Source organism: Pelodiscus sinensis, chromosome 17 (genome assembly GCF_049634645.1).
Source record: "Pelodiscus sinensis isolate JC-2024 chromosome 17, ASM4963464v1, whole genome shotgun sequence".
NCBI lineage: Eukaryota > Metazoa > Chordata > Testudines > Trionychidae > Pelodiscus > Pelodiscus sinensis.
The window spans coordinates 36,180,224-36,207,963 of record NC_134727.1 but is presented as its reverse complement, the minus strand read 5'-3'; the positions used below and the strand labels follow the sequence as shown (position 1 = coordinate 36,207,963).

The following is a 27,740-nucleotide window of genomic DNA, read 5'->3' as shown; positions in this document are numbered from 1 at the left end:
GATTTGGAAAACACAGAGGAGGAGGAGAGAGGGAGACAGAAACCCTGCCCAGTGCACCAAACGGTTTCCTGTTGCCTGGCTGTAAAACCTTCAGATTCCTTCAGACTTTCAGAGAGCCTGAAGTTTTCTCATCTCTCCTGCGCTGTCTGCGAGGTATGGCACAAAACCATTCTCCCTTTCCTTTCCATTTCAATGATTTCTCATTACTTAATTATTACTAATCAGATCAAGTCCTGCAAAGCATCTAATGGCTGAATCTGAACTGTTAGCTGTACCAAAAAAGTTCTGCTTATTCTTCCTAAATAGAGAGGTCATGCTTGGTTTTGCTGACAAACCAATGCTCACTCTATCTATCTATCTATCTATCTATCTATCTATCTATCTATCTATCTATCTATCTATCTATCTATCTATCTATCTATCTATCTATCTATCTATCTAAAACTCGATGAATTCTTTCTCCTCCAGAACTGAAAACCGTATTACTGTACAGTCGCAGATTAATAGTGTTAGCTGTTCTGTGATCAGAAATAATACTGTATACGATTTTGCAGGCTTTTCTAAGCTGGTTTAGTTTATCCTTGTTTTTTTCTTTCTTTTGTTTTCAAGTTGCTACACATTGGTATCTGTTTGTTTATTTATTTCTTTAGAGATAAGTGGAGTATTGGTTTATGGGTATCTCACATTTACCTCACCATGAATCAGATTTCGCTATAAATCTGCCTTGATTAATTAACTCCCCGGGGAGCATACTGTTATTTGATAGGTTAGTGCCTGATGTTTTTGGAGCAACACAGTTTTGTGGATTTTGTTCCTGAACTCTTCCCTCTCCCCTTTCTTCTTCCTGCAAAGAAAAGTAATTTATTCATACTTTTTCCTCTAGACTGGTTTTAGAATGGTGTCAGGTTCTTCTAATCCCTCTAATTGTTTTGTTTAATTCTAGCTAAGGGGTAGGGGTTGCAGCAGACAAAACGCAATTTTGTGGTTGATTTTTTTAAAAGCCCAGTTGAGAGGCATTCAAAATAAGGATCTGATAGTCCCGTTATTGATGTTTGTCCAAAATAACAATCCGCTTGTTAAATGCAGCAGCTGCCTTAGCAGTCCTACTCCTTCCACCCCAGAAAAACTTTGTTTCAGAAGTATGGACACATTATTACCACAAAGAAAAGAAAACCCGGCTGAATGGTGACGAAAGTCACATTCAGGCAGAAGGTCAGGATCTTCAAGTGAATTTGAGTATGAGTGAGTGTTTTATGATCAAGTGAAAATACTCGAAACAAACAAACAAAAAACAACAACCCTAAAGGAACAAACTGGAAACTGCAACAGATTGTACGCCGGGAAGGCTGGAACGGGGATGGGGGTGTGTGTGAGAAATAGCTTTACATGGACATAAATGGCTGCAGTGTTCTGCGAAACAGTTAAAACAAAGCATTGTCTGCCACATAGGCAGAGGCAGAAGATGGGGGGGAGAAAGGAGGGGGGAGAAGAGGCGGACCAACTTTTCAAACTTTTTTTCCAAACCCCACCTCCTACAAAAACCTCTCCTCTGACATGACTCACCCCCAATGGAATGCTGGCTCCCATGGAAACCTTTGCAGGGTCCTCTACTGGAGCCAGGATGTAGACGCTGCTGAGGGCAGGGAGGGGATGAGCCGAGGAAACTTAGGGGGATGTTCTGAGCTTTTGCCACCTGTCTCAAAGCGCCACAACCCAAGAGGGAGGTGGGGGGATAGGACTCTGTGCAGCATCCAAAAGGCTTTCACAGGCTGTCTCGTCTTGCCCTTTTTAGTCTTCTCGCTTTCCCCTGTGTCGTGTGCACACGCTGGTTCAGAGACAACATCCCTTACTCACGCCTAAGGCGCGGGGTATGCTGGGAACAGGCCCTGAAATAGCCTTAGGCTAAAGGGAAGGATGCCACCCTAGTAATGCAGCATTGAGGGCAAGAGTCCGGCCCAGGCGAATGAAAGTATTTTCGGCCGTATCTGGGGACAGTGTCCCAGTAATCCCCTGGAAAGGATTTAGCTTTGCTTTCTTTCCTTAGACCGGGTAGCTTAGTCCAAGAAATGGATCCAAAAATGCAGAGCCAAGTTCTGCCCCGTTCCACAGAGCGTCCTGCTGAAATGAGCACAGTACGGCTCACAGGCCTGGTGAGCCGGGCCGGAGGAACCCAGCCCATAGACATGTTTGTGAGAAATATTTGGAATTCAACCCTCCCCGTTTCTTCCCCCTTTGAAGATGGCTCTGCCTCTCCCAGGTGAAACCCATTCCTCCAGCCCTAGAAACGTCCTGGCTCGATACAGGGATCGTCCCGACCGTCCCTGAAACTGCCACGTCAGAGAGGTTGCTCACAAGCCCTTTGCTGTCTGACCGCCCAGGCCCAGAAAGTCCTCTCCGACCTGCATTGCTTTCAAACCATTTTCTCAGGCGCGTTCCAAGAGAAATTAGCAAGTCGCTGTGACATGGGGCAGCGATGCGATTGGACCAGATATCACGTCAGGAAAGCTCCATGATTGAACCGAGTGGGTATTAATTCAGCCTGACTGATAGCCTAGGCCTGGTCTGTACAGTTTGGGGATCGATTTAACTGTTCTCCCAGGGGGGTGCAAGTTTCGACTAACCTAGTTCAATCGATACAACCTCTAGTGTGGACAAAGTTATATTGGGATAAAAGTGCTTATAGTGTTATCCACGAGACCCTCGCGATTCACGGAATCGCTGTTCACGGTTCCACGTATTCGTAGATCTCCTGTTCCATCTGGGGGGTGGTCGTAGGGGCCGTGAGCCGTGAAGGACTCCCCACAGCTCCTGGCCCGCCCAACTCCTGGAAGCTGCAAGGAGCTCCCCATGGTTCCTGGCCCCTGCAGTGAGTTTGGGAACTGTGGGGAACTCACCATGGGGGCTGGGAGCCACGGTTCTCAGTATGCGCAAATGTGGCTATTTGCAATGGATGCAGAAATGCATGCACTGCGAATGACGAGGATTTTCTGTGCCTTATTCCTGCAAAGAAAGAGAAAGAAGCATGGCCTTTTAAACACTATGGTTCTGCCTACACAGCTGCGTCATTTCGGAATAACGTCAGTTATTCCGAAATAACGTGCACGCCTACATAGCAAGCCCATTATTTCAAAATAAATTCCAAATCACGGGCTTCTTACTCCACCACCTGTAACCCTCATTGTATGAGGAGTAAGGGAAGTCGGGGGAAGAGTGCTCGATTTTGAAATCACTGCTGTGTAGACAGCGCCAAAAGTCCAAATAAGCTATTTCGACTTAAGCTACACAAGCAGCGTAACTCAAGTTGCGTGGCTTATTTCGAGTTTAGCCCTGCTGTGTAGATGTGCCAAATTATCCCAGTATTCCTGCAGCCACACTTGAGTACCACTTTCATTATTCTCGTATCGCTGTAGCAGTACAGGTTTTATGCACAGGCAAGCCCTTCGTCCGTTATAATCTAAGGAGGTGGCTGCTGCCTTTTCCCCTGGCTCGAAGGTGTAGCACATGTGTGGGTGTGTTGGCTAAAGGGAGCTTCTGCAGGTGTTGGGAACCAACCAAAGTGCCATTCAATCTCCAACTTCCTGCTTCTCTTTTGAGATTTGGTGCTGACTGTTGACAGCCTCCCCTCCCCCACTTAGAACAGCTGGGTCAACAGCTGGCAGGGATGTCACGGAATCACTAAGGGACCGGACCAAAAATACTATCCAAACAAAAACAGTTCAACATGGAACCCATTTACTAAAGCAAACAACTTAGTCTAAAACCCTCTTTCATCCCAGGACCGATTTGCTAAAACAAACTGGAAAGAGCCGTCTTTGTATGGCTCCGGCCACGGTGAGTTCACAGTGCTTCTATTATGATTATGTAATAGCTGTTTTCCTCCTGTATCCTGAAGGGTTTGGTGTACAGCTGTATTTCTATAGACTGGCTTTTTCACTGGCCTCCTCATTCCCATTTAGATGATCGGAGGAGCCGCACTTTATTAGAGCTGTTGATCACTAGTAAATACTCATGCAATAGTAGTAACCCATCATTAATGACACCTTGCACCTTTTGTGTGTTGACCCTAACGGGCATGAGAAAAGGACGTGTTGTTATCACCCATTGACAGAGGGGAAACTGAGGCAGAGCTTGGGGTGATTTTGCCCAAAGTCACAACATTAATCTGGAGCAGTCAAAAATGAAGCCCCTGTCTCCCAATGAACCTACCTGGCTCTAACCACTGGTCCCCACTCTCCTCTCTCAGCAACGGCAGTATGTGCTATAATGGCAAAAGGTTCTGGCTAGACTTATTAAGGACGTCACTAGCAGACGGTGGAGATGTATATTTTTACCTCCCTCAGTTTCTTAGCTGGTTGAGTGGGTGGAATTGAGCAGTAGTCACTCCTAAAATGTAGTATCATCCAGTTAGAAAAAAAATTGTGCCATCAAACCATACACTAACAACTTCCCTAGTCCATAGACGATTTCTCGGAGTGGTTGACAGGCAGAATTGAACCTGGGATCTCTGGAGATTAGTGCACAAGCCTCTACCATAAAAATGAGCAAACACCAGCCCTCAGGCTGGAGCCAGACTGCCATAGCACCCCCATAGCTCTGTATTTACCTGCATCTCTGCAGCTCCGAGGCTCACAGCTCCCTTTGGCTGTGGATCGCCGTTTGCAGCCAATGGGCAACTGCGATTGCCGGTACCCGTGGAGGTGCAGGTAAATATAGTAGCCGTGACCCCCCAGGGATTAACCCTGGTGATTCTGCGCTGTGTTATTGCCCACCCACGCGCTGCCGCATGAGCTAAAAGTAGAGCAGGTTCATTGTTCTCTCTGTAAGTGGGCTCAGTGCCACGAGATGGGCCAGAGCCTCACCCCCAGCAGGTGTGTGGGTCACACTGCCAGCCGGCCACTGCTGCTCCAGATGGCACGTTTGTCCCTGTCACACCAACCTGTTTTATGGGAGGGGGAACGGGTGCCCCAAGACTTGCTAATTAGATTCAAAAGGAAAAGTAACAAAGGATCGTTTCTTTAAAAAAATATATTTTGTCAAGGAAGCCGGCCAGATGATCCTTTCCAGACCCACCCAGTGCCAGTTCCATGGCCAATATCCCTGAGTCTGTAAACGGAGCAGGCGTGGGCCTGGAGAGATTGCATTCAATGCACTGAACTGGTGTATCACAGAGAGCAGCTGATGCAGCCTAGGGGAGGGTGGGATTGTCTGTCCTATCTGCATATCTTGAACTGGACTCCAGAGGGAGCCCTCTCCTGGCGGAACACCGGCTCCTCCCTGTACCCAGAACGAAACGTGGCATCCTATGGGACTTACGTAACCTTGGCCTCTAGAGCATCTGCCACGTGCATCATAGCTTCCAAATGACTCCCCTCTCTGGAAAGGCCGTTCAACTGTCCCAGACCCAGATGTTCCCACTCATCCTTCAGGGGAACATCCAGGGTGAGGGGAAGAAGCAGGGGGCGAGGGATACTTGGGTTCTGTCTCCTCAGAGTCACTCGCTTCCAAAGAGAACTCGGTGCAAAATTAGTTTGTCCTAAAAAAATAAAACAACATACCATAGACGCAGCGTCAAATCGACCCGGGTTTTCAGGTTATAATGGGGAAGAGGGAAGCTTTGGATTATCTTAAAATCAACAACCCCGAGAAACTAAATCATAAAGTAGAACTAAAAAAAACGGAGTGGCTTCAAAGCAGGAAAGGATTTGCCGTTTCCAGCCTAATTTGAGGAGTTATGACCATGAGCCCCGCTACCCTTCCATCACCAACCCTCTTTTGCTGGCTCCGGGCCTACAGGGCAGACAGGAGGTCTGAGGCCTCCCATTTCAGGGTCTGTGCTGTGGAACAGATGATAAAGAGTGTGGCAACTTCTCCTCTAGTGTCTGCTGTGAGCTAACAGAGCCGCCTTCCCCGGGCAGAGCCAGCCTATGGCAAGTTGCTGGGAATTCAGTGACCTCGCACCAAGGCAAGGCTGCCTTATTTGAGGCCTTGTCCAACTAAACTCTTGTGCTCTGGTACATCTATGTGCAGGACGTGTATATTTCAGACAGTGGCGACAGCCAGCTGAAAGGTGATTGGCTCGAGAAGGAGCTAAGATAATGAGGATCATGCCTTTACACGGCAACTCCTGTCCAAAGAGAGATTCTCAAAGGGGCTTTTAAGTAGGACCCCGGTGGTGTGTAGGCCTGCTGCTAGCTCTCCGCAGAGAGGGGCACTTTTGGCCCAAAGTGCTTTTATTTAACCTCCTGACTTTATGCAGTGCCTCTATTGAAATCACTCAAAGTGCAGCCACCTCTAGGGTGTAACGTGGCAGCTGGGTTTAACAGCCCATGCAAGACTGAGTGTTAGGAAAGGAGGCGAGGACATAGGCTCATGAGTCAGAGGTTTGGTTGAGCGGATGCAGAGCAGTCAGCATCGCTTGTGTTTAGCTGGGCAAGTCCTAGCATCCTTATGTTCCTAAAGTAACATCACCAGAGAGGAACACAGGGGTGTCTTTGTAGATGAACATGTGGGGGCCTAACTGCTCCTTGTATAAGGTGTCCAAGGGCAGTAGCTAGGGTTTAAGAGTGTTATTAGTTCACTAGCAAAATCCTGGTGTATGCACAACTCTTCCTGGTAAAATAAAAGCCTCATGATAAAATAAAAATCCAGTGTCAATGGCACAATTATATTATCCTTTACAGTATAACTGAGATCAAGGACTCAATGTTATTAGGCATGGTGCAGACACAGAATAAAAACAGTCTGCCCTACAGAGTGTTGGGTGGGAGGGAAAACTGAGACACAGTGGTGCAGTTGACTTGCCCAAGGTCACACAGTAGGTCAGTGGCAGGGCTAGGAACAGCAGGCAGCTCTCTCAGGTCCTAGCCCCTGGACCACACTGCCTTTCTGTGCATAAAGACAGGGAAGTGTCTGGAATGTGCAGCCCCCGGGACCCAGATGGTGGCAGATTGGATGGGTGAGGTTGAAGTAGGTAGAAAAATAAAGTCTAGGGAGCAGCAGCAGCTGCAAAGGGTGGTGCTGAGAGCTAGGACAACAGCGGGATCTGTTGGAGATGAGGCTGCGGGGAGGCCAAGCGGAAAGACAGTGGGGCCCCTGGCTCCCCATAACCTTTCTGCCACCTTGCGGAGTACAGGAGTCTTGTGCTATAGGGTAGTTCTCCCAGCCTGGGGCAGCATAAGGCCAACAGCAGTGTCCCTGCTGTGCAGCTCCCCTAGGGGCTTGGCAGGGGCACGGCCAGGAATTAGAGGACGCGTGTCATGGAAAGTGGGAGCCTGCTCAAAGCGAGGCTATTCTGAGCTGCTGAGCGGATTCCAGGCAGCCATGCACAGTGGCTGGGCTGTAGAACTGCCCTGGCTGGGTCCAGGAACAGCCCAGCGTGAGGGAGCTGCAAACGGGGCGTTTGGGCCATCTCCTGCCCCGCCGCTCGGCCGCACCTCCCGAGAGACAGAACACGGCGTCGGGTGCCTGAGATCGCAGCTGTGCTGGGTCTCGGTTCACCGCCATCCCGAACTGTCACAACAAAATGCAGGCTTGGGAGACGATTTGGGGGATGAATGAATCCGGGGGGTCCTGCTCCTCTTGGGGTTGGCTGCCCCAGCCCCTTGCCAAGTAGCCACAGAGAGCAGCGGGCTAGTTTGTCCCCAGACTTCAGTGCCATTGAAATGCAGCCTGGCTGGTTCACTAGAAGAGCGGCAGGTCACGGACACGGAATGCACATAGACGCGCAGGGCTGGAAGAGCCCTCAGGAGGTACCGAGTCCAAAGCAGGACCAACCCCAACTAAACACCCCAGCCAGAACTTCATCAAGCCGGGACTTAGAAACCTCTGGGGATGGAGATTCCACCCTCTCCCCAGGCAACTCCTTGTAGTACGTCCCTAGTTTTCCCTAAAATCCAGCCTCCACCACCCCCACTGCAACCTCAGATCATTGCTCCTGGTTCTGCCATCTGCCACCACTGAGGACAGCCTCTCTCCAGCCTCTATGGAACCCCCCAGCAGGCGGTCGAAGGCTGCTCTCAAATCCCCCCTCACTCTTCCACAGCTCCCGGGAAGTTAGCCTCGTTCATGAGGAGCAGAGGCCTGGAGACCCTGGATAAGCACCATGTGTGGGTCTGTGGGCGATGCTCCAGGACCCAGCCTTATCTGGAGGCCAGCGGCCATGCTGGGGGGAGAGGTGCAGGGGGTCCCCATTGTTGGCGTTCTCCCCAGGGGCTCTGGTGTGGGACCCTGTCAGAGAGGACGCTGGGCTAGGCGGTCTGAGCCCGGCTGTTCCTGTGTGTGATGCCGCTGGGCCAGCTTCATTTTCTTCGCTTGCTGCTTGTGGGCTGGGCAGGGGCGGCGCCTTCTACATGCTGATCTCGGCCCCGGCCCCATTTTATCCCCTCCAGAGTGTCCCTATGCGGCATCCCTACACCTCTGCCTCTAATGCCCGGGCCTAAGAGCTGAGGAGAGCCCAGGGCTCTTGCGGAGACCAGCAATGCCAATCCTAAATACTTCAGAGAGGCGACTGCTGAGCGCCGCGAGGCTCTCGCTTCCTCTGCAGGTGCAAGGCACGTCCGACCCCGGCCGGCTCAGAGCAGGGCTCCTCACAGCCCTGAGCTCCCGGGATGTCCCAGGGGCTTTCTCAGACGATCCCCTCTCATCTTATGAGGGCTCTTAGGTCTTCGTCACCTCCCCCTGCCCTCAGAGTCTGGCCACAATCTCTGTCCATTGCACCAACTTGCAAGATATAGGGTTGGGAGGGCAACTGGAACAAACCACTCCCACTCCTCAAGCACAGCCCAAGAACGTACAGGAGACAGGGACTAGCACTGGAGGGGAGGAGAGGAGGAGATACCTTGAGAGCCAGCAAAGACAGTTGTGTGGCTCCTAGCCTCTGCTTGCCCCATACAGAAACCGGAAAAGTATCCTCCCTGGCTCACACCAGGGCGGAAAACCTTCTGCGGCAGCAGCAGCAGATCCACTGACCTCTTGCTAAGGGCTCTCTTGCCTCATAAGAACGGCCACACTGGATCCGTCTAGCCCAGTCTCCTGACTTCGACAGTGGCCAACGCCAGGTGGCCCCAAGGGAATGAACAGACCAGGGAATCGGCAAGTGATCCTCCCATTTTGGAAGGGCTGGTTTTCCAGGGCTTGGAAAGCTCTCCATGCCAAGTCTCAGTGCACAGCCTCTGGGAGGCTTCATCAGAGTTTGTTTTAATTCTGCTTTTTAAATAAACTTGTTTTCCTGTCTCTGACGCGAGACGTCTGGGCAGAGCTTGTTTGCCTGGAGAGTTTAGTCAAGTCGCCTCCCTCCCCCTTCCTCCAAACCCAACAGGGAGACCTCAGAGCGTCTCCTGGCTTCGAGTGAGCATCCGATGCTGAGACCCCGGCCCCAGCCAGTCCCCTGATGTTTTACGGCATGAGAGACGGGGATGTGATCGGCGTGCAATGCAGCTTGGTCTGGGGGCTCCGGTTTTCAAATCAAACCCCTTCTCCTCACTCAGCTCCCCCTTTGCTCCACTCGGTGACGTTTCAGCGCCTCAGGCAGAAATGGCACAAAGGGCAACTTCCAAGCCAAACAACCCCCATTGGAAGATGCAGAGGAGAACCCCCCGCAAGACAGAGGCCTGCGGCGAGGGAGGGACCAGCCGGCGTCGGCTGTACTTTTCCACCCAAAATGCCCATCAGAGGGGGAAGAGCCAGTGACCTCAGCTTCGGGTCTTGGCAGCGCTGGGAGACGCTTTCAGCCGCCTCCAGAGCAAATAAAGGCGAGAGGAAGGGACTTGGTGTACGGAACAGGAGGATGGGGGCGGAGGGAGGACCCTGGTTGCACTAAGCAGCAGCCAAGTCACAGGAAACTGATTTTCCCCTCCTTCCTACCCACTGCTCGGGAGCCTATGGTACTGAATACCAGCAACTGCTTGGACCTATGGGCCGCCGGGCAGAGAACCTTCCAGACTCACCAAAATCCCCAGTACGGCTGGGGAGCCCCGGGAGGGAGTAGATACTGACGTGTGTGTACCATACCTGTGAGCCCTGGCACGGTCAGACATGCGTCCCACTTTCCTGACCGGCCCAGTGCTCTCGTACATAGATTTCACCAGCCCTGTGGTGAAAACGGGCCGTGTTCTCAAGAGCCTGAGAACGGGCCTTTCCGGGGACCGGCGAGAGAGGACGTTGTGCGCTGGGATCGTGTGAGGCCTCCTTTGGCCAGGTGATCCCGGCTGGAATGAGGCCCCGGTGAATTAAATCGCCCTGCTGCTGCGTGTCGCCACGAGCCAGCACAGGCACTGCCTTGGGGGGCCATGAAGGCACCGTCCTGCGTCATTCTTGGGAGCTGTCGTCTCCTTTCCCTGAGGAACGGCAGGCGCTCCGACTTGGTGGGAGGCAGGAAGAGAGCAACCGCGTCGGTCTGGGTTAAGCCAGCCTGGCGTCGGTGGAGCTGCGGCTGTTAGCTTTCCGCAGCACAGGGCTGGGCAGGAGCGAGCGTCCTTGAGCTGCTCAAAAGACAGACCCTAGAACACTGGAACTGGAAGGGACCTCGAGAGGTCATCGAGTCCTGTCCCCGGCCCTTGCAGCAGGACCCAGTTCTGTCTAGACCATGGGTTCCATAGAACCGGGGGGTGTATTCCCCTGGGGGGGGGCGTGAAGAAATTCTAGGGGGGGTGCAAGGCGATCCCGCCCCAAGTTTTGCTGCTATTTTTTTGGGAGGGGGAGCGTGAGGGTTTCTCAAAAATCAAACAGGGGGGCATGATGCCAAAAAGTTTGGGACCCACTGGCTCGACCATCCCTGATAGAGGTTTATCTAACCTGCTCTTAAAGACCTGGAGAAGGAGCCCTCCTAAAACACAGGGCTTGTTCGCCGCTCCCTTAGCCTGGGGATTAGCTGCACTTACCCGTTGGGGAGGGATTCTGCCCCTTGCTGGGGGTCTCTTACAGAGCATCACAGCCCAGGTGTGCGGAGGGAGCCAGGCGTTTGGGAGAGCCAGGAGGAAAGAGACTGGGAGTCCGGCAAGCCCTTTGGAGAGGTGCGAGGCCCGGGCTGGGATTTGGCTTTCGCAAGAGGGAGGAAGTGACAAGAACTTCGGCTCGCCCCATCCCTCCCTCCGACGCGGGGACTCTGCCTGCATATTAAGTGCCCAGCCGGGGCCTTTCCACCCTCTCCTTTGGGAGTTTAATCCCTCAGACAGGACTCGAGGGCTGCAGGGCCGGACTGATTTCACCAGCACCTCTCTCGCTGTGGGGGATTTAAAACAGGACTCCCGGCAGCTGGCACAAACTGGCCCCACTTGGCAGGGCCCCCAGAAAAGCCAAGGGAGGAGACCCTGGTCTCCCCTCAGCTCTAGGGACAAGGGTGAGGATTCTGCGCCCCGCCCCACTCCCGCCCCTGTGCGCTGTTCCGGAGGTGGAGAGGTGCTGAAAAGCACGTGCAAGCAGCCTGGGGAGACTTCCCCCATGCAGGCATCGTGGAGGGTCGCAATCGGCAGCCTAATGTTGCCCCCAGTGCAAGAAATGGGCTGGAGTTTGGGGGGGCAGGTGGAGGAGGGGGAAAGCCATAGCAGGGAGCACTATGGACATTCTGGGCTGCAGGAAGGCTCATCAACAAGGTTCCTTCTACATTTTTTCACCCATGTGCGGAATAATGTGTTTATGTGCACCGAGGCATGTGCAGATGTGCACCACCAGTGAAAACAAAACCTAGCTGTGGGTGCTCTGCTAATCTGCCAGGTGGCATTGGACTCTCTCCTGAGTAGCCTTGCAGGTGCCCAGCATACAGGGAACACTGCCCTCGGCAGGCCAGCCTGCTCCCACTGACGCCACTTGGTCCCTGGAGCTACTCAGCATGTGTCAAGCTGCCCCCGACCTGGAACACAACACAATGCATCTCTGTGCTCCCCCAGTCAGTTTGGGGGCCTGTTGGCAGGGCAGCCTGGGGGCAGCTGGGAGCTACCAGAGAGCCCTCAGTCCCTGGGTTTCCCTCCGCTTGTTTGTCTAAGGCCTGGGACAAGTTCTCAGCAGGGTGAGGCCAGGCAGGTGGCAGGTCTGAGGGCAACAGAGGGGGATAAAAAGTGATGAGCGGCCACAGAGACCTCAGCCCTCCAGGAATGCAGGGAATGGGCGAGCTTCCTCCGCTCACTCCTGGCAGCTGCAAACCCCAAGACCTTGTGTACAAAAGGAAAATGATCCGGGCAATGCCGCTCCTTCTAGCGTGCAGGGAGAGTGCTCGCACTGGCACGCACCAGACTCACTCTGGCTCACTCAGCATGTGTGTCACTGTGGAGACAAGCCCTAAAGAGCGAGCAACGGAGGGTCTCTGGAAAATAAGTGGGAACGTTATCTGAGCGACACGCACAAAGGCCAAGTCCCGCGTCCCAAACTGAAGTCCTAGGAGCCACCTTAGAAAAGAGACACAGATACTGTAGGTCCCCCAGAATGTTTTTATAGGAGCTAAGGGACAGATGTTGATTTGCCTACATTGCCTCATGCAGGGAGTTAAGCCTGGTTAAGGTTGCTGGCAGGCCAGGGACTTTTAGCAGCATAATGACTTGAAGAGAGAGAAAAATGCAGAGAATTCTGGGAGTTCTTGAAACTTCTAAAACTTCTGGAAAAGTTATGTAGGGATCACGTACCTTCCATCTGACTTGTTGTCTTTCCCCCTCTCTTATTCTGTCTCCCTATCTCTTTTGCTCCCCAATTTCTCGTCTCTGAATGGAGCATGTGAAGCGTGATGAAGTTTTACATGCAATCCCTAGAGGCTATCCCTAATCTTTTCCAATGAACAATGGCTTTTTCCCCTACGTAAACATTTTTGCAGAAGATTTTCATTCTCATTGCAATTTTCTGATGTTTCAAGGAAAAAATAGAAACCAGAAACCCAACATTTTATTCCATAAAATGTTCAATTGTCAAAAACCATTTCGCCCCCACTAAAGACAGCTTTTGATTTCAGTTTTTTACCCAAAAGCCAACTTCTTTTTTTTGCAGGTTTGTTTTTTATTTCCTCCCCCGTTTCCCATGACTGTATGGGTGCATCTACACCGCACCATTATTTTGAGATAACTAGCGTTATTTCGAGATAACAATGCGAGTGTCTAAACAGCCATTCTGTTATTTTGAAATAATTCCAGAATAAAGGGCGGCTTATTCCGAAATCTCTAAACCTCATTCTACGAGGAATAACACCTCTTCCAACATAGCTATTTCGAAATAAGGTGTGTGTAGATGTTCCACTGCTGCTATTTCGAAATAGCGCCTCACCAGGGCCTTCTAAGTTATTCCTCCTCAGTGCCTCCTAGGGCGCTAAATCGAGATAGCACATCTACACTAGGGAAGCCGGCCTCAGACTAATTTTGAGGCTTCCCTGCAGTGTAGACGTGCTATTTTGAAATAAGCTATTTCGGAGTACTTCGCAATAAGCGTGCAGTGTAGGCGTACCTTAATTGGCCAGTGTGTTGTTTTAAAGAGCTTTGGGTATGTCTACACTACCCCGCTAGTTCGAACTAGGCATACCGAACGTGCAAATGAAGCCCGGGATTTGAATTTCCCGGGCTTTATTTGCATAAGCGGGGAGCCGCCATTTTTAAATCCCCGCTGCTTCGAACCCCGTGTAGCGCGGCTACACGGGGCTCGAACTAGGTAGTTCGGACTAGGATTCCTATTCCGAACTACCGGTACATCTCGTTCCACTAGAAATAGGAACCTAGTCCGAACTACCTAGTTCGAACTAGCGGGGTAGTGTAGACATACCCTTTGAGACCAGCAGATGAACACCACTCTAGACAGGAGCTCATAGTTTTGAGCCAGATTCTTGGTTCAGGACCCTGAAGGCCTTTCCCACCCCCGATCCAAGCTCTCTCTAGATCCAGCCTGGACACGCAAGTTACCCTGAGACCCTCCTGCAGCGAATTCTGCAGGCGATGCTGCTGTGCTCGTGATGCTAAGGTCCAACCCTTGCTCCTTTTCTCTCCGGTTTCTCCAGGCTTCCTTGAAAGATGCGGGCCTGGATCTTCTTCCTTATCTGCCTGGCTGGCAAGGCACTGGCAGCCCCTGTAAGTATGGTGCCTGACCCTTCGGTCTCCTGCACATAGTACTGAATTAACCCCAACTCTAATTGCCCCACTGGGCAGTAGGTGAACTCAGGGCTGGGGGAGGCAAGCCCCCAGATCCCGCCCCTTCTACCCAAGCCCCCACCCATGCTGCCCATAGCCCCCTGGGGGAGCCACGCCCCCCACAGTAGGGACAGTCGCAGCCCCTCCCCCTCGAGAAAGGGAAGCCCGTGGTCCAGCTCCCACCCCTCACTGGAGCACAGGCACCTCCCCACCCCTCCCCCATGGCCCCAAGCTTCCTTGGGCAGGCGGCGTGCGGTCTCAGCCCTCCAGGAGCGTGGGCAGGCAGGATGGTAACCCCCTTCCCCAGCCCCAGAGCATGGGCAGTGCAGGGTTAAAGCCCAGACCGCCCCGGGAGACTGGGGGAATGGCACTGAATGGGGGCAGGGTGTGGGCGGGGCCAACCAGGCAGCCTGGAAAGGCATTGACTCCCTTGTCCACAGCTGGCAGAGCTGCTGTGCATCTGGCAGCCCACTTCCCATGGGTTTGGGATCCTCCCTCATCTTTACCGTCGCCCACCCCCTGGCGGTGCCAGGGTCACGGCCTGGTCCTCATCTCCTGGTTCCGATTAAACGCCTCCATCTCCCAGGAAACCCTTGCACGGGGAGGAAGCCAGGCAGCCATGTTGCAGGAGGGCTGGGGGAAAGCCGGGAGCAAAGGCCCGTGAGAGGACGGAACAGAATCCCTCGGGAATGGCACACTTACTATGTATGTGCCTTCTGAGCCCCGGCACCAACTCACACCCCATGGCAGGAAGAGTTCATGGCGGGAGGCAGCCAGTGTTCCCTCTAAACTTTTCCACCCATGTGCGGAATAATGTATGTACATGCACCGAGGCAGGTGTGAATGTGCACCACCGGTAGAAACGATCTGTGGGCGTGCGGCTGGTCAGCAGGGTGGCATTTGAATCTCTCCTGAGCAGCCACACAAGCACCCAGCTTACAGGGAACACAGGGTGCGGCCCAAAATGGTGCCTAAACTAAAAAAGTAGGAATGCATGGACAGTGATTCCTTGAATGCGGAATGAAATAACCCGGCGTAACGGGTAGGGGGAGAAAACGCTCCTCTTGGGGAGGGAGCCAGGCATGGCTATGGGCCTCCTGACAGCTACAGTGAAGACGCACGCCTGCCGCGGGGAAAGGGACCCAGACATCAACACTTGGTCCGGCAGGAGCTGCTCGGAACAGAACCGCTTTGGATTCCAGTAGCCACTCGGGAGGAGCGGTGTTCAGCCGGCAGACGCCTGGCAGCTGACATTCCACTACAGCCAGGCCTCCGACCACTGAACCACACTCCCTCCCGTGCGGCTCCTGGGAGCGAGCTAAGACTGCGTCCCAGGCCAACGGTATGGGAATGGCTGACGCCCTTCATCAGGGGAGGTGCCGCTTGGCGCTGGTGCCGCTGGGCGTTGAGGAAGCAAACAAGGGCTGGGCACAGCCCCATAGCAGAGTGTGGAGAAATGCAAAGGTGCAGGGAAGAGAGGCAAAAGGTATCCCCCTCCCCATACTTCCCCAGCCAGCAGGGCCCCACGTGGATCTGGACTGGGCCATGCCATGGGGGATGTGGGGCAGGAGACGTTTCTGACAGCACTTTCCCCCGTCTCTCTCCCTTCCAGCAGGATGCCCTTCCCGACGAGACTGAAGTAGTGGAGGACCCTACCACCACGGTACGGAAGCCCACGGTGTTCTCTCGTGCTCCTGTAACCTGCGCCGCTCTCCTGCCCACGCACCCCTGCCCCCGCTGCCCTGTGGGGAACGGGAGGGGAGACGGGGCAGACACATACTCGAGCCAGACGGTCACTTCTTCCCAGGCCACGTTCAAGGCGGCCAGTTTCCTGAAGGCAGGGGCTTGGTCCTTCCCACCCGGTCCTGTGCTGAGAGCTGTCGACTGGATGGGCTTATCCATTCCAGACCTGGCACCGACCTTCCAGCTTCACTTGTGCTGGGCCCCGGCTCTGCCCCTCTTGTGCTGTGACCAGCCCGGAGTGTCCATGGCTGGGTGTGCGGCACTCCAAGAGCACCCCCTGTGGCTCATTGTCCCCTAGACCTCACAGCCAGAAGGGACCATCTAGGCCCCTGCACCTCAGCCAGCCCCCCTGCTCGTAGTCCCCGAAGCCTGGCTGAGCTAGAGAAGTTACAGAGACTCCACCGCCTCCCGAGTGTAACCCTGCAAGCGCCCCGTGCCCCACGCTGCAGAGGAAGGCGAAAAACCCTCGGGGTCTCCTCCCATCTGACCGGGGAGGAAATTCCTTCTTGACCCCAAATCTGGCAATCAGATAATCGGGGGTGGGGAACCTTTTTTGGGTTGGGAGCCACAGAAACATCAGTCGGGGGCTGCACACTAGTGAGAAGCCCCTGAGAGCCAGAAGGAGAAAGATGCTCCCCACATTCCCCTCGCACACCAGAGCTGGGAGGGGGCAGCCTGGTAGATTTTGTGTGCTCCAGCCCCATGGTGAAGAAGCGGAGGGGCTGGAGCGCCAATACGGGCTCCCCTATGCCTTGAGTCTCAGGGGCCGGATCCAGGCAAGCCGGGGGCCACATCTGGCCCCGGGCCATAGGTTCCCTACCCCTTTAGATCCTGAGCATGTGGGTAAGACCCACTGGCCAGACCCCTGGGAAAGAATTCGCTGTTGACTCAGAGCCCTCCCCATGGCGTGTCCCACCTCGGGCCATGCGTCCCCTGCCCACGCTTCCGTGTGGAGCTCCACCCCCTTTCCGTGGTACCGGCTACCCCTTGGCCAATCAGAATGGCTCAGCTGGTGTCCTGCCTTCCAGGAACCCGTCGGCATCAATCCCGTCCAGGTGGAGGTTGGGGAGTTCGAGGAGCCCACCGAGGACGCGGAGGAGATTGTGGCTGAAAGTAAGTGACGTCCCGCCTCCCCTCTCCCCGCCCTGCTCCGCAGCCTCCCCGCCAAGGGGCCAGAGAGAGCTGTCCCCTGGAGCTCCCAACCCATGGGCACCTTGGCAGCGGGGGATCCCTTCGGGGAGGGCTACAGGGCGCAGGGGAAGGACAACGCTGAGTTAGCGGGTCCCACTGCAGCCCTTGGGTTTCACAGCTGGGATGACAAGGGCTGGACTCCCGAGCAGCTGCCTGAGCTGATGAAAGGTCCCTCCCATGGGGCCGAAGCAAAGGGGCTGCCCCGGCTGAAGGGCTGAGGAGCAGCGTAAAGGGGGCTGGGAATTGTCTTGCATCTCCGGTGTGTCTAGGGGTGATCCCTGGCTCAGCATCCCCCCTTTCATTTCCAAGACCCCCCCGCCCCGAGTTTTTCATGCGCTTGGCTGCGGAGGCCGCTGCACATCCTGGCTACGTCTACACTGGCATGATTTTCCGGAAATACTTTTAACGGAAAAGTTTTCCATTAAAAGCATTGTCGGAAAAGTACGTCTAGATTGGCAGGATGCTTTTCTGGAAAAGCACTTTTTGCAGAAAAGCGTCCGTGGTCAATCTAGACGCGCTTTTCCACAAAAAAGCCCCGATCACCATTTTCACCATCAGGGCTTTTTTGCGGAAAACAGAACTGTGCTGTCTACACTGGCCCTTTTCCGGAACAGTTTTCCGGAAAAAGACTTTTGCCCGAATGGGAGCAGCATAGTTTTTCCGGAAAAGCACTGATGATTTTACATTAGATCATCAGTGCTTTTCCGGAAATTCAAGCAACCAGTGTAGACAGCTGGCAAGTTTTTCCAGAAAAGCGGCTGATTTTCCGGAATAACTGGCCAGTGTAAACACAGCCCCTCTGTCCAGGAGAGGAGGCTCCAACTTCGCTTTCCCGCCCTCTTTCAGATCCCTGCCAGAACCACCACTGCAAGCACGGCAAAATTTGCGAGGTGGACGACAACAACACCCCCATGTGCGTGTGCCAAGACCCCTCCACCTGCCCCCCCAGCGGGAGCGTGTACGAGAAGGTGAGCAGGGCAGCGAAGCGCCGTGAAGGAGGATACGGCTGGGAGCAGCTGAAGGGTTTTGCAGACTGAGTGGAGGGGAGGGAATCTTCCCGCTGGGTCCCAGGTTTGAATCCTGCCCCGGACAATAATCCCCAATCGGGCGGCCCATCTGAGATACATTAGTTGCCTCGTCCTGGTTCCTGTAGGGACGTCGTCAGAGCCAAGCGTTCGCCAGGCTGATGCCCCGTGAGTCTCTCTAACGTTTGGTCCCCTTCCCCGCAGGTGTGTGGCACTGACAACAAGACCTACGACTCCTCCTGCCACTTCTTTGCCACCAAGTGCACCCTGGAGGGCACCAAGAAAGGACACAAACTCCACCTGGACTACATCGGCCCCTGCAAATGTGAGTTTGCACCTGCCCGGAGGCCAGGACGGGAACCAGCCCACACATAGCCCCTGGCAAGTGCCTAGGGCACATCCAGCCGCTGCTCAGCGGCCAGCTAGCCCCAGTGCCCAGCTTTCAACCCTGGCGGCCCCCGCTGCCGCCTTCAAATCAAAGCCTGAAAGCACAAAGGTGCTGCGGGAAGCACCGGCCCTCCCCCCACGAGGGTGCGGAAGCGGGGGGGGGGTACCCATTTCAGGGGCGTGGCCCCACAGCCGGGGGCCAACCACCTGTTTGTGCCAGGGGTTACCGGCAGGGCCAGATTAAATGAAAGCCTCAGGCTCTCTCCTCATCACAGGCCTTTCAATTCGATGATCTGTAAACATATCAGGGAGAAAAGCCCTGTCGCCTGTACGCCCAATAGGTAACTATTTGCTGACTCAAGATAGCAAACTATTACCTTTGATTTACCAGTTTTCTTTTCTTATTTTAAGCCAATGATGAATTTTTGTAAGCCCTGCATTTTTTGTAGGCCTAGATCTTTTTCATAGGCCCTAGACACGGTGCCTATTGTGCCTAATGAATAATCAAGCCCTGGTTACTAAGCTAGCACGTTCCCTGCCCCACAGCCCAAGGGGGCGTGCCCCACAGAATGGGCTGCAGTCAGGATTCCCCCATCCCACCCCGGTTCTCGCAGTGTAAAGGCAGCTCAGCACCGCAGGAGAGCGACGTCCCTGCAGTGTTCCCTGGTGCTGAATGGGGACCCGAGGCCACGTCCAGCAGCGTGACACCCTAGCCATCAGCCCCCAGCCTGCCCCTTCCGGCCGCTCCTGCGTGGCAGCTAAGAGAGCATCCTGGGACCCTTTGCCCCTCAGCCCCCCCGGTGGAATGCTGCCAGGCCAGGGCTCTTGCTGGCCTCCTGGGGCAGCACCAGCCAGGCTGGGGGACATGACCAAGGCTCTGCTACTGATGGCAGAAGCAGCGATTGCACTGGCTGCCTCTGCCCAGTGCAGATACTAGAGGTCAAGGCTGCTTGGTGTGGCCACTACAGCCTGGTGCTAGAAGGTGTCCCGGGGACAGGGCTGGACTTTGGCCTTAAGGGCCGTGTGTTTTCCCCGGATTCTAACCTTGGAAAGGCCGCTGGGATTGGGGGCAGCAATGTTCCCCCCCAGCCTCTAAGCTCTTCACAACGTGCCCCAAGTGCTTTCCATTTGGCCCCACTGTCAAACCCGGCCCGGGTTCCCCACCCACCAGCCCGCCGTGCTTCCTAACGCCAAGGGAAGGCGGCCGGCCGACTCCTTGGAGCTGCCAGGGCGGGGGAGCTGCCATAATTAGCCCAGCCCGCCTGCGAAGTCTTTTGCTGGCTCAGCTCTCCTGAATCACGGGGAGGCCTGAAAGGAACAGACTGTTTCCTCCTGGAAGGCCCATTTCAGATGCAAAGCCAGGCTCTGCCCAGACCTGCCCGCCCCCCGGCACAATAGCCCTGTTGTGGCCAGGGGGCAGACAGCCCCTGGCAGAGGGCAGTGGCCACTCCGGGGTATGAGTCAGCAGAGAACTCCAGGTGACAATGAGGCCTCTGTAACTTTGCCAGCACTTCTCTCCTGAGCCAGAGGCTGCTGGATTTCTTGCCGCTGGTGTCAAGTCGGCAGTGTGCAGACAGCAGCTCCTCCGACCCCTGCCTGCACGGGGCTGTGTTGGGAAGCACCTGGATGTGTTGGGGTCCCAAGCGCAGCACCAGTCACCTGCTGAGAGTGGGCGTCTCAAAATGATCCTGTAGCACCCAGAGAACCAGCAGCCCACATGGGCTGCACGCAGGGACCTGCCCTGGGCACGGGAGCCAGGGGCGAAACTCACAGGCGTTAGAGAACATTGTAAACCAGCTAGGGCCATTGATGCCGGGTGCAGGGGTGTTGACTCTCTTTAGGAACAAACTCAGGAGCCCGAGGATCGATCCTCTCGGCGTGTGTCTGCCTGTTCGCTAGCCACGAGGGGCCGTGGCAGGACACCAGCATGGGTGTAACATCCGATTCTCATCCGTTCCGGATGCTTATTCCCTCCTCGAGCATCCTTAACCCCTGCGGGCGACAGAGCCACTCCCACAACAATCAGTAGGCAGGGGACAGACCCAGGGGTCGGACTGCGGGAGGAGAAATAGGTGGCAGGAGCTGGCAAGCAGGAGACATTCGGGAAGGCATCCCCGGTAGCGGGGGCTGGGCGGGGTGAGTCTGCTCAAGGAGAACGATGGGATTGCTTCCGTTTTCCTCCTGCCTCCCCCATCCCCCAGGCGTCCGCAGCCTGCCAGTAAATGGGGGGTTGGCGCTTTCCAAAACAAGCCTGCTCAGCACAGCGGCTGGCGTGCCCTGCTCCCCGCAGCGCCCCCTCACCCCGCGGCAGCAGCAGGCGGCTCGAAGGAATAAGCCAAAGCCCCAGATAACTCTTCTGGTGGCAGGGCAGGAAGCTAGTGGGGGCAGGGTTGGGGTTAGCCGGGCGGCAGCGAACAGCATGCAGGATCATGCTGGCTTGGCCGTGGGAGGCAATAGCACAGGGCCGCCGGGTGTGGGGAGACTTTCCCTTCCACCCCCACCATGGCTGGATCATGTGGTCCCAGTAGCCCCCAGGGAGGGAGCTGTGTCCCTAGGACACTGTGTGCTGCTCCAGGGGGAAGAAATTCAACCACAAACCCACCAGAAAAATGCCTGGATCCGTAAGCTGGAACAAGCCACAGCAGGGGTGGGGAACTTAAGGCCCGGGGGACACATCAGGCCCCAGCGTGCCTGGATCCAGCCCCCGGAAGCTCCCCCCAGCATCGGAGAGCCACTGGTGGGACTGCAGCCCTGCAGCACCCCCACAGCAGCTCCCCACAGGGCTAGATCGCCAGCGGCAGCGAAGCCCTGAGCCCCGCGAGCCGGAGTTGGGCAAGCCCAGCAGCTGCCTCCCACACGCCGAACCCCTCATTTTTGGCCCCACCCCACAGCTTAGTGGGGGCCCACAAAATCTACTAGCCTGGGCCCCCCCGCTGGGATCTGGTGTGAGGAGACTGTGGGGAGGGTCTTTCTGCTTCTCAGACGGGGCCACGTCAGTGAGGTGGGGAGGTTTTTTTTTTTTGCTTCTTACTTGTTTGTATCCCCGACTGATTTTTCTGTGGGTCAGCGGCCCCCGGCCCAAACAAGGCTGCCCGCCCCCCGGCTACAGCAAGCAACAGAGCCGAGGCGAAGCCTTCCTGCTCCCACGGCAGGGTGGGAGCGGCTGCTGCCGGGGGACGGTTCCGGAGCTGGGCAGGGCTCCCCGGGAGAGGCCCAGGCCGGGCACCGCGCTCACGGCTCTCTGCTGGCGTTTCAGACATCCCCCCCTGCCTGGATACCGAGCTGACCGAGTTCCCCCTCCGCATGCGCGACTGGCTCAAGAACGTGCTGGTCACCCTGTACGAGCGCGACGAGGACAACAACCTGCTGACAGAGAAGCAGAAGCTCAAGGTGAGCGGACGCCCCAGCCATGCGTGTGCCCTGGCGACCGCAGGGGCCCGACCCCGCCCGTCACACGCTGTCCAGCTCTGCACACGCTAGTGCCTATGTGGAGTCTAGCCTGCACACGCTAGTGCGCCCCTGAATCCCAGCCTAGCTGCAGGCGGCTGTATGCACACCCAGACCACCCGAGTGAGCGACCCGACCCCACCACCGCACAGCACACACACAGTTACACACACACACAATACGCAAACACACACACACACACACTTACAAACACACATACACACACACACAATACATAAACACAAACACACAAACACTTACACACAAACACAAACACACACACTTACACACTCACACACACAATACATAAACACACGTACACTTACACACACACTTATACACAAACACACACAGACTTACACACATACAATACACAAACACAAACAAACACACACACACGAGTAATAATCTTCCTCATCAGCTCTCCATCTTCCTAAAACAGCGATGGGCAGCCTAGGCTAGTGAGTCGGCTGCACGACAGGCCTTCCTCCATCTCAGCAAGATTGTCCCAACCAAGACGCTATCCCAGAATACAACAGTTTTGCTGACTGCGCTGGCGTACCTAGAGTTTACGGGATGGGCCGATGGAACGTAGCTGTGCTTTGATCGGCTGCAGAGGGAGCTCACGGCTCTCACACTCAGGGTACAGCTAAACTGCAGGGGCGGGGGTATCCACTGCGTCCAAGGAACACATTTGCTCTTCCGCTTTTTTCTGCAGAAGAGCGAACGCGCTCTTTCGGAAGCCCCTGTATTCCTCCTTCCACAAGGAAGAAGGGGACTTTCGAAAGAGGGTTTTTTCCCCGAAATTTGGCCTACTCTAGATGGGCCAAATTTTAGAAAAGCCTCTTCTGACAAAAGTATCAGAAAAAGATACACAAAATGCAGAGCGCATGTTGCATATCTTTTTCCGATAGATCCTCGCAGTCTAGACGTAGCCTCAGTGCTGTGTGCAGCCAGCAGCCCACTCATGTCACGTGCCCTTTGCTTTACATGGGGGTCACTTTCGTGACACGGGTAGGAAAAAACGACACGGACGGAAACCAGCGGAATCTGGCAGCCCTGTGGGTGGGCCACGGTCACAAATGTCTCGCAGGCCACACCCAGAACCCCATGGGCCGCATTCAGCTGTAGGTTGCCCACCTCTGACCTGGAGCATCCCCCCACCCGGCCAGCCCCTTTGCCCCCCTCTGACAGTGACGGGATAGGAGCGTGGCTCCCACTCACCCAGAAGCTGACTGAGTCTCTGGCTCCCCAGGTGAAAAAGATCCACGAGAACGAGAAGCGCCTAGAAGCCGGCAACCACCCTATGGAGCTGCTGGCCCGTGACTTCGAGAAGAACTACAACATGTACATCTTCCCCGTGCACTGGCAGTTCGGCCAACTGGACCAGCACCCCATTGATGGGTATGGAACCCCCTTTCCTGCTGGGTCGAGGGGCTAAGTCTCTGTCCGTGCTCGGCTGGCTTGCTGGGCTCACACCCAGGTCAGTCACAAGTGCTCCCAACCACGGCCCACGGCTGCATGGGGCCTGTGCTCTGAACCATGGTCCATGGCTGCAACGGGATGGCTGCAACGGGTCTGTGCTCCCAACCACAGCCCATGGCTACAGGGGTCTGTGCTCCCACCATGGCCCGTGGCTACAGGGGGTCTGTGCTCCAAACCACGGCCCGTGGCTGCAGCAGGTCTGTGCTCCCAACCACGGCCCGTGGCTGCAGGGGGTCTGTGCTCCCAACCACGGCCCATGGCTGCAGGGGACTGTGCTCCCAACCATGGCCCGTAGCTGCAGGGGGTCTGTGCTCCCAACCACGGCCCGTGGCTGCAGCAGGTCTGTGCTCCCAACCATGGCCCATGGCTGCAGGGGACTGTGCTCCCAACCACGGCCCGTAGCTGCAGGGGGTCTGTGCTCCCAACCACGGCCCGTGGCTGCAGCAGGTCTGTGCTCCCAACCACGGCCCGTGGCTGCAGGGGGTCTGTGCTCCCAACCACGGCCCATGGCTACAGGGGGTCTGTGCTCCCAACCACGGCCCACGACTGCATGGGGCCTGTGCTCCAAACCATGGTCCATGGCTGCAACGGGTCTGTGCTCCCAACCACAGCCCATGGCTACTGGGGTCTGTGCTCCAAACCACAGCCTGTGGCTACAGAGGGTCTGTGCTCTCAACCACGTCCCGTAGCTACAGGGGGTCTGTGCTCCAGAGGATAAGGAGGGCAGGGGTAGGTTTGCGGTGCAGTGGCCAAGCAGCATCGTGGGGGTCAGCACCGGCCTGGCAGGGGGTGATGCAGGTGACGACTGCAATGAACCAGCCCACCAGGGTGTGGGGCTCCGGGCTGCAGGGGTGGAGGCATCCAAGGCACAGTGGGCAGAGCATGCTGCCTGGCTCGGCTCCAGACCGGGGTGGGTCACAGCAGGGGCAGGGTGCAGGAAGGAACAGGCTGGGCCTGGAAGAGGATGCCCAGCCCTGCTGCGAAGATGCGAGTGACAAGACTCTATAAATACACGGAGCAGAGGGGGGCTCCGTTCGCCTGCGTTAACCCTCGGAGCGCTGCTCCGGGCCTGCCGTCTCTGGAGCCACGACGGGCCCCAGCATGAGGGGCCGTGACAGGCTAATCGCCCCGTGGGTCTTGCTGCTGGATTAGCCCTGGCTGGCTCCGGTGGGCGGGGAACACCCGAGCCTCATGGGGGACAGGTTTCCAAGGGAAGGTTTTGCTCTGAGCCAGACCCCAAGGAGGAGACGGGAGCGGGGGCCCGTCAGCCACACAACCCGCTGACCAGAGCCAATGGAAGGACTCTCAGGGGAGCCCTGGAGCAGGCCCAAAGCGGGTTCCTGGGTGGGACGATGCGAGGACGGGATGAGGGGAGAGGGCGAAGCAGAAGGGCACAGCAGCCCCGGGGAATGGCCCCCGTGAAGACTGCTTGTCCCCTTCCGCTAGCCCTGCCCCCGGCCCTACTGTACCACAAGTCACACCCAGCCAGAGGGAGGGAGTGACGGAGGGTCCCATGGCGCTCCCCGCCCCCGAGAGTGGCCATGTTGGGGGGCCTCCGGCCCGGCTCAGAGCCGCTCGCTCTCCTGGCAGGTACCTGTCCCACACCGAGCTGGCCCCGCTCCGAGCCCCTCTCATCCCCATGGAGCACTGCACCACCCGCTTCTTCGAGGAGTGCGACCTGGACAACGACAAGTACATCGCCCTGGAGGAATGGGCCAGCTGCTTCGGCATCCAGGAGAGTAAGTCGCTGCCCTCCCCGGCCCGGCGGGCGCTGGGGGCAGGGCGGGAAGGGGCAGGAAGGGTGGGACCGCCCCGAAGACAAGCGCTCCGGGGTCCCTGTGGAAGAGGAGGAGGTGGCCAAGGCAGATCAAAGCCAGGGGCCAGCAGAGGGCGGTTTGGGCACCACTTATAAAGTCTGGTCCTGCTCTGAGCCCGGAAAGCGCATGGCCCATATGAAACAGCAAGAAGAGCACAAACGCCTTTGCTTGCCCAAACCCCTCTCCCGCTGAAAGTGACTTCTGCCCCGGCCACACACAGGGCTGGTCAAATCCTAGGAGCTCAGGCAACAGGACAGGAACAAAAATATCGATCGGTTCCTCCGGGGTGGGAGTGTCACACGTGCTCAGCGGGGGCTCAGCTCTGCCCCTTCTGGAGTGAGTGTGACGGCGTTTTGCCTGTGTGGCCCTGCCGTTCCGAGGACTGGGGTGGGAGTTGCAGCGGGGGACAGCACGCTGCCCTGTATCTGCCCGGGGTAGGTCTGAACGGAAGGGGATCTAGCGCACATCAATGCTAGTCCTGTTTGACAAGGACGACGTGGAACTCCTGAGCCACAGAGCATATCGCACGGGCTCAGTTGAAAGCCACTTGAGCTCCCTTCTCCCCCGAACGCCGAGTTCTGTGCGGCACGAGGCTCTCAGGATGGGCGCTTTCGCTCACGTGGCAGACACTGCCCCTGTAGATCCTAATTCCCAGGGATTCCAGAACTTGCATGGGATGTCATGCACAGGGCCTGCCCTGGGGGAATCCTCCTCCTCCTTTTGAGCCCCTTTATGCCTTTCCAGCCTTTGTATTCCACATGAACGGAGTCAGAACAGGGATGCGTCTGCTAGCTTGGTAGCAGTGGTAGTCATGAACAGTGTTCCCTCTCATTTTTTTCTTCCTCCTTTTGTGTGGAATGAATTTTGTTCTGTGCACCACGGCATGTGCAGATGTGCACCACCAATGGAAACATGCTGGGCAGCATTTGAATCTCTCCTGGGCAGTTGCCCAAGCGCTCAGCTTTCAGGGAACACTGGTCATGAACGTCTCTGTGGGGGGACAAACGTCAACAGAGGGGGACAAAGACCCACACAGCATTAGCCTGGGTTACATGCAGCACATTCCAAATGTCAGCGATGACTTTTTTAATTCTTCTCTCTCTCTCCTTTTGCAGAGGACATTGACAAGGACCTTGTGATCTAAACCAGCAGCTTCCTTCTCTGTTGCCTCCTTTTTTTTTTTTTTTACCTCCTCTTTCCTTTTATTTTTAAACCTTTTTTTGTTTTGTTTTTTCCCCTGGGGACAAGGTGCTAATATAGATCTACACGTATATTAACGGTGCTAAAAGAAACAACAACTTATTGTTAGTAGCCTAATGAAATACCACTAGAATAATCTGCTAACTTGTCAATTTCAGAGTGTTCTTCTCTGTTTTCTGATTGGAAAACAATGTTACACTAACCAACTCTGTTCCTGTGCTAAGTAGCTCCTCCCTCTTCTTATCCTCGCTTGGATTTTCTTCTCAAACTCCATACTAACACGTTCTTCAGATCTTACCATGTAGAGCAAAGCCATCCCAGAGGATTAACTCCCTGATTTCCCAAAGGCAAGTGAGGGAAGGTGTATCCAGAGGATGTTAGAAGATTGGGCTTTCCGAAGTTTACCGGAGCGATTGGTGGTGAAATTTGGGGTGCTGGATTCCAGTTCCTGTTAGGGAGGATAGAGAATGGAATGGGATAGAAACTGAGCTTTCAGAATGGCAACATTTAAATTCCCAGGGCTTGAATTTAAAAATAATTGGGCACAAATAGCTTTTTGGGGAAAAAAAAGCACAAATTAAAAAAGACTCATCATGTAAAATCCCCTCTAAAATAAAGGTTTGAAAATGCTACCTGCTTTATTATTCCTCAGTGATTGTACTGGTCTTGTGTTTTCCACGCTTTAAAGTTAGATTTTGGTGCTGGTGTGTTTGGTGGTGGCATTTCTATTTGACCTTGCTGTTGTGATGCTGCTGTCGTTGAAACAACACTCTCCGTGGCTTTCGCAATGTTGCACGTTCCCCCGCCACGTCGGTTCCGTCACCGCCTCTGTCACGCTCACATTCCACATCTTTTGAGCACACCCATTATTTCGAAATATCACGGGCACGCTATTCCGACGTCCCTGTAAACCTCATTCCACGAGGCCGAAGGGACGTTTCGGAAGAGCGATTTATTTAGAAAGAAGTGCTGGGTAGACAGTGCCAAATTTCCAAATAAGATTGAAACAAGAGACGCGGAGTTCAAATTGGGTCTCTTATTTCGACCTACGGCACAGTGTAGACGCACCTCAGAGAAGATGGGGAGGTGCAGCACCAGATCGGCGAGATGTGTGTGACATAGACAAGCAAGCTTTTGCTTTGCTTGGCAGCCTCTATGGTGCTTGCATTTTGCTGCGTTTGAGTGGGGGTTGTTCCGGCGCGGGTCCCCAAAGACTTACAAGGGACGGCTAGATCTCGCAGGGTGAGACCTAAATGCCTCTAAATGTTCCCCTGTGCCTTTTATTATTAAATTCTTCCCACAGTCTGAGCAATCTGATGAACCTCTTGTAATAAAAGATAATTATTTGACACCAA

At 55.2% G+C, this 27,740-nt stretch overlaps 1 protein-coding gene across 2 annotated transcripts; it reads left to right on the top strand.

Moving 5' to 3' along the window:
- Positions 1–27,740, top strand: SPARC (secreted protein acidic and cysteine rich). 2 transcript variants are annotated; one of them, XM_006138259.4, is made up of 10 exons: positions 1–153; positions 13,961–14,030; positions 15,706–15,753; positions 16,862–16,946; positions 17,871–17,992; positions 18,254–18,374; positions 21,693–21,826; positions 23,139–23,287; positions 24,959–25,107; positions 26,301–27,740. In XM_006138259.4, exons 2-10 carry the CDS (start codon positions 13,974–13,976, stop codon positions 26,327–26,329), a joined length of 894 nt encoding a protein of 297 aa, XP_006138321.2. In that variant the 5' UTR covers positions 1–153; positions 13,961–13,973; the 3' UTR covers positions 26,330–27,740. The 2 variants fall into 2 exon arrangements, with proteins under 2 accessions (XP_006138321.2, XP_006138320.2); XM_006138258.4 differs by having other exon boundaries at positions 15,703–15,753.

Excerpts from the sequence above, each read along its gene's own strand:
- SPARC (XM_006138258.4), top strand. The coding sequence starts at position 13,974 with ATGCGGGCCTGGATCTTCTTCCTTATCTGCCTGGCTGGCAAGGCACTG. Across the intron at positions 14,031-15,702 it reads GCAAGGCACTGGCAGCCCCT|CAGGATGCCCTTCCCGACGA; the intron begins GTAAGTATGGTG and ends TCTCCCTTCCAG. Across the intron at positions 21,827-23,138 it reads CAGAGAAGCAGAAGCTCAAG|GTGAAAAAGATCCACGAGAA; the intron begins GTGAGCGGACGC and ends CTGGCTCCCCAG.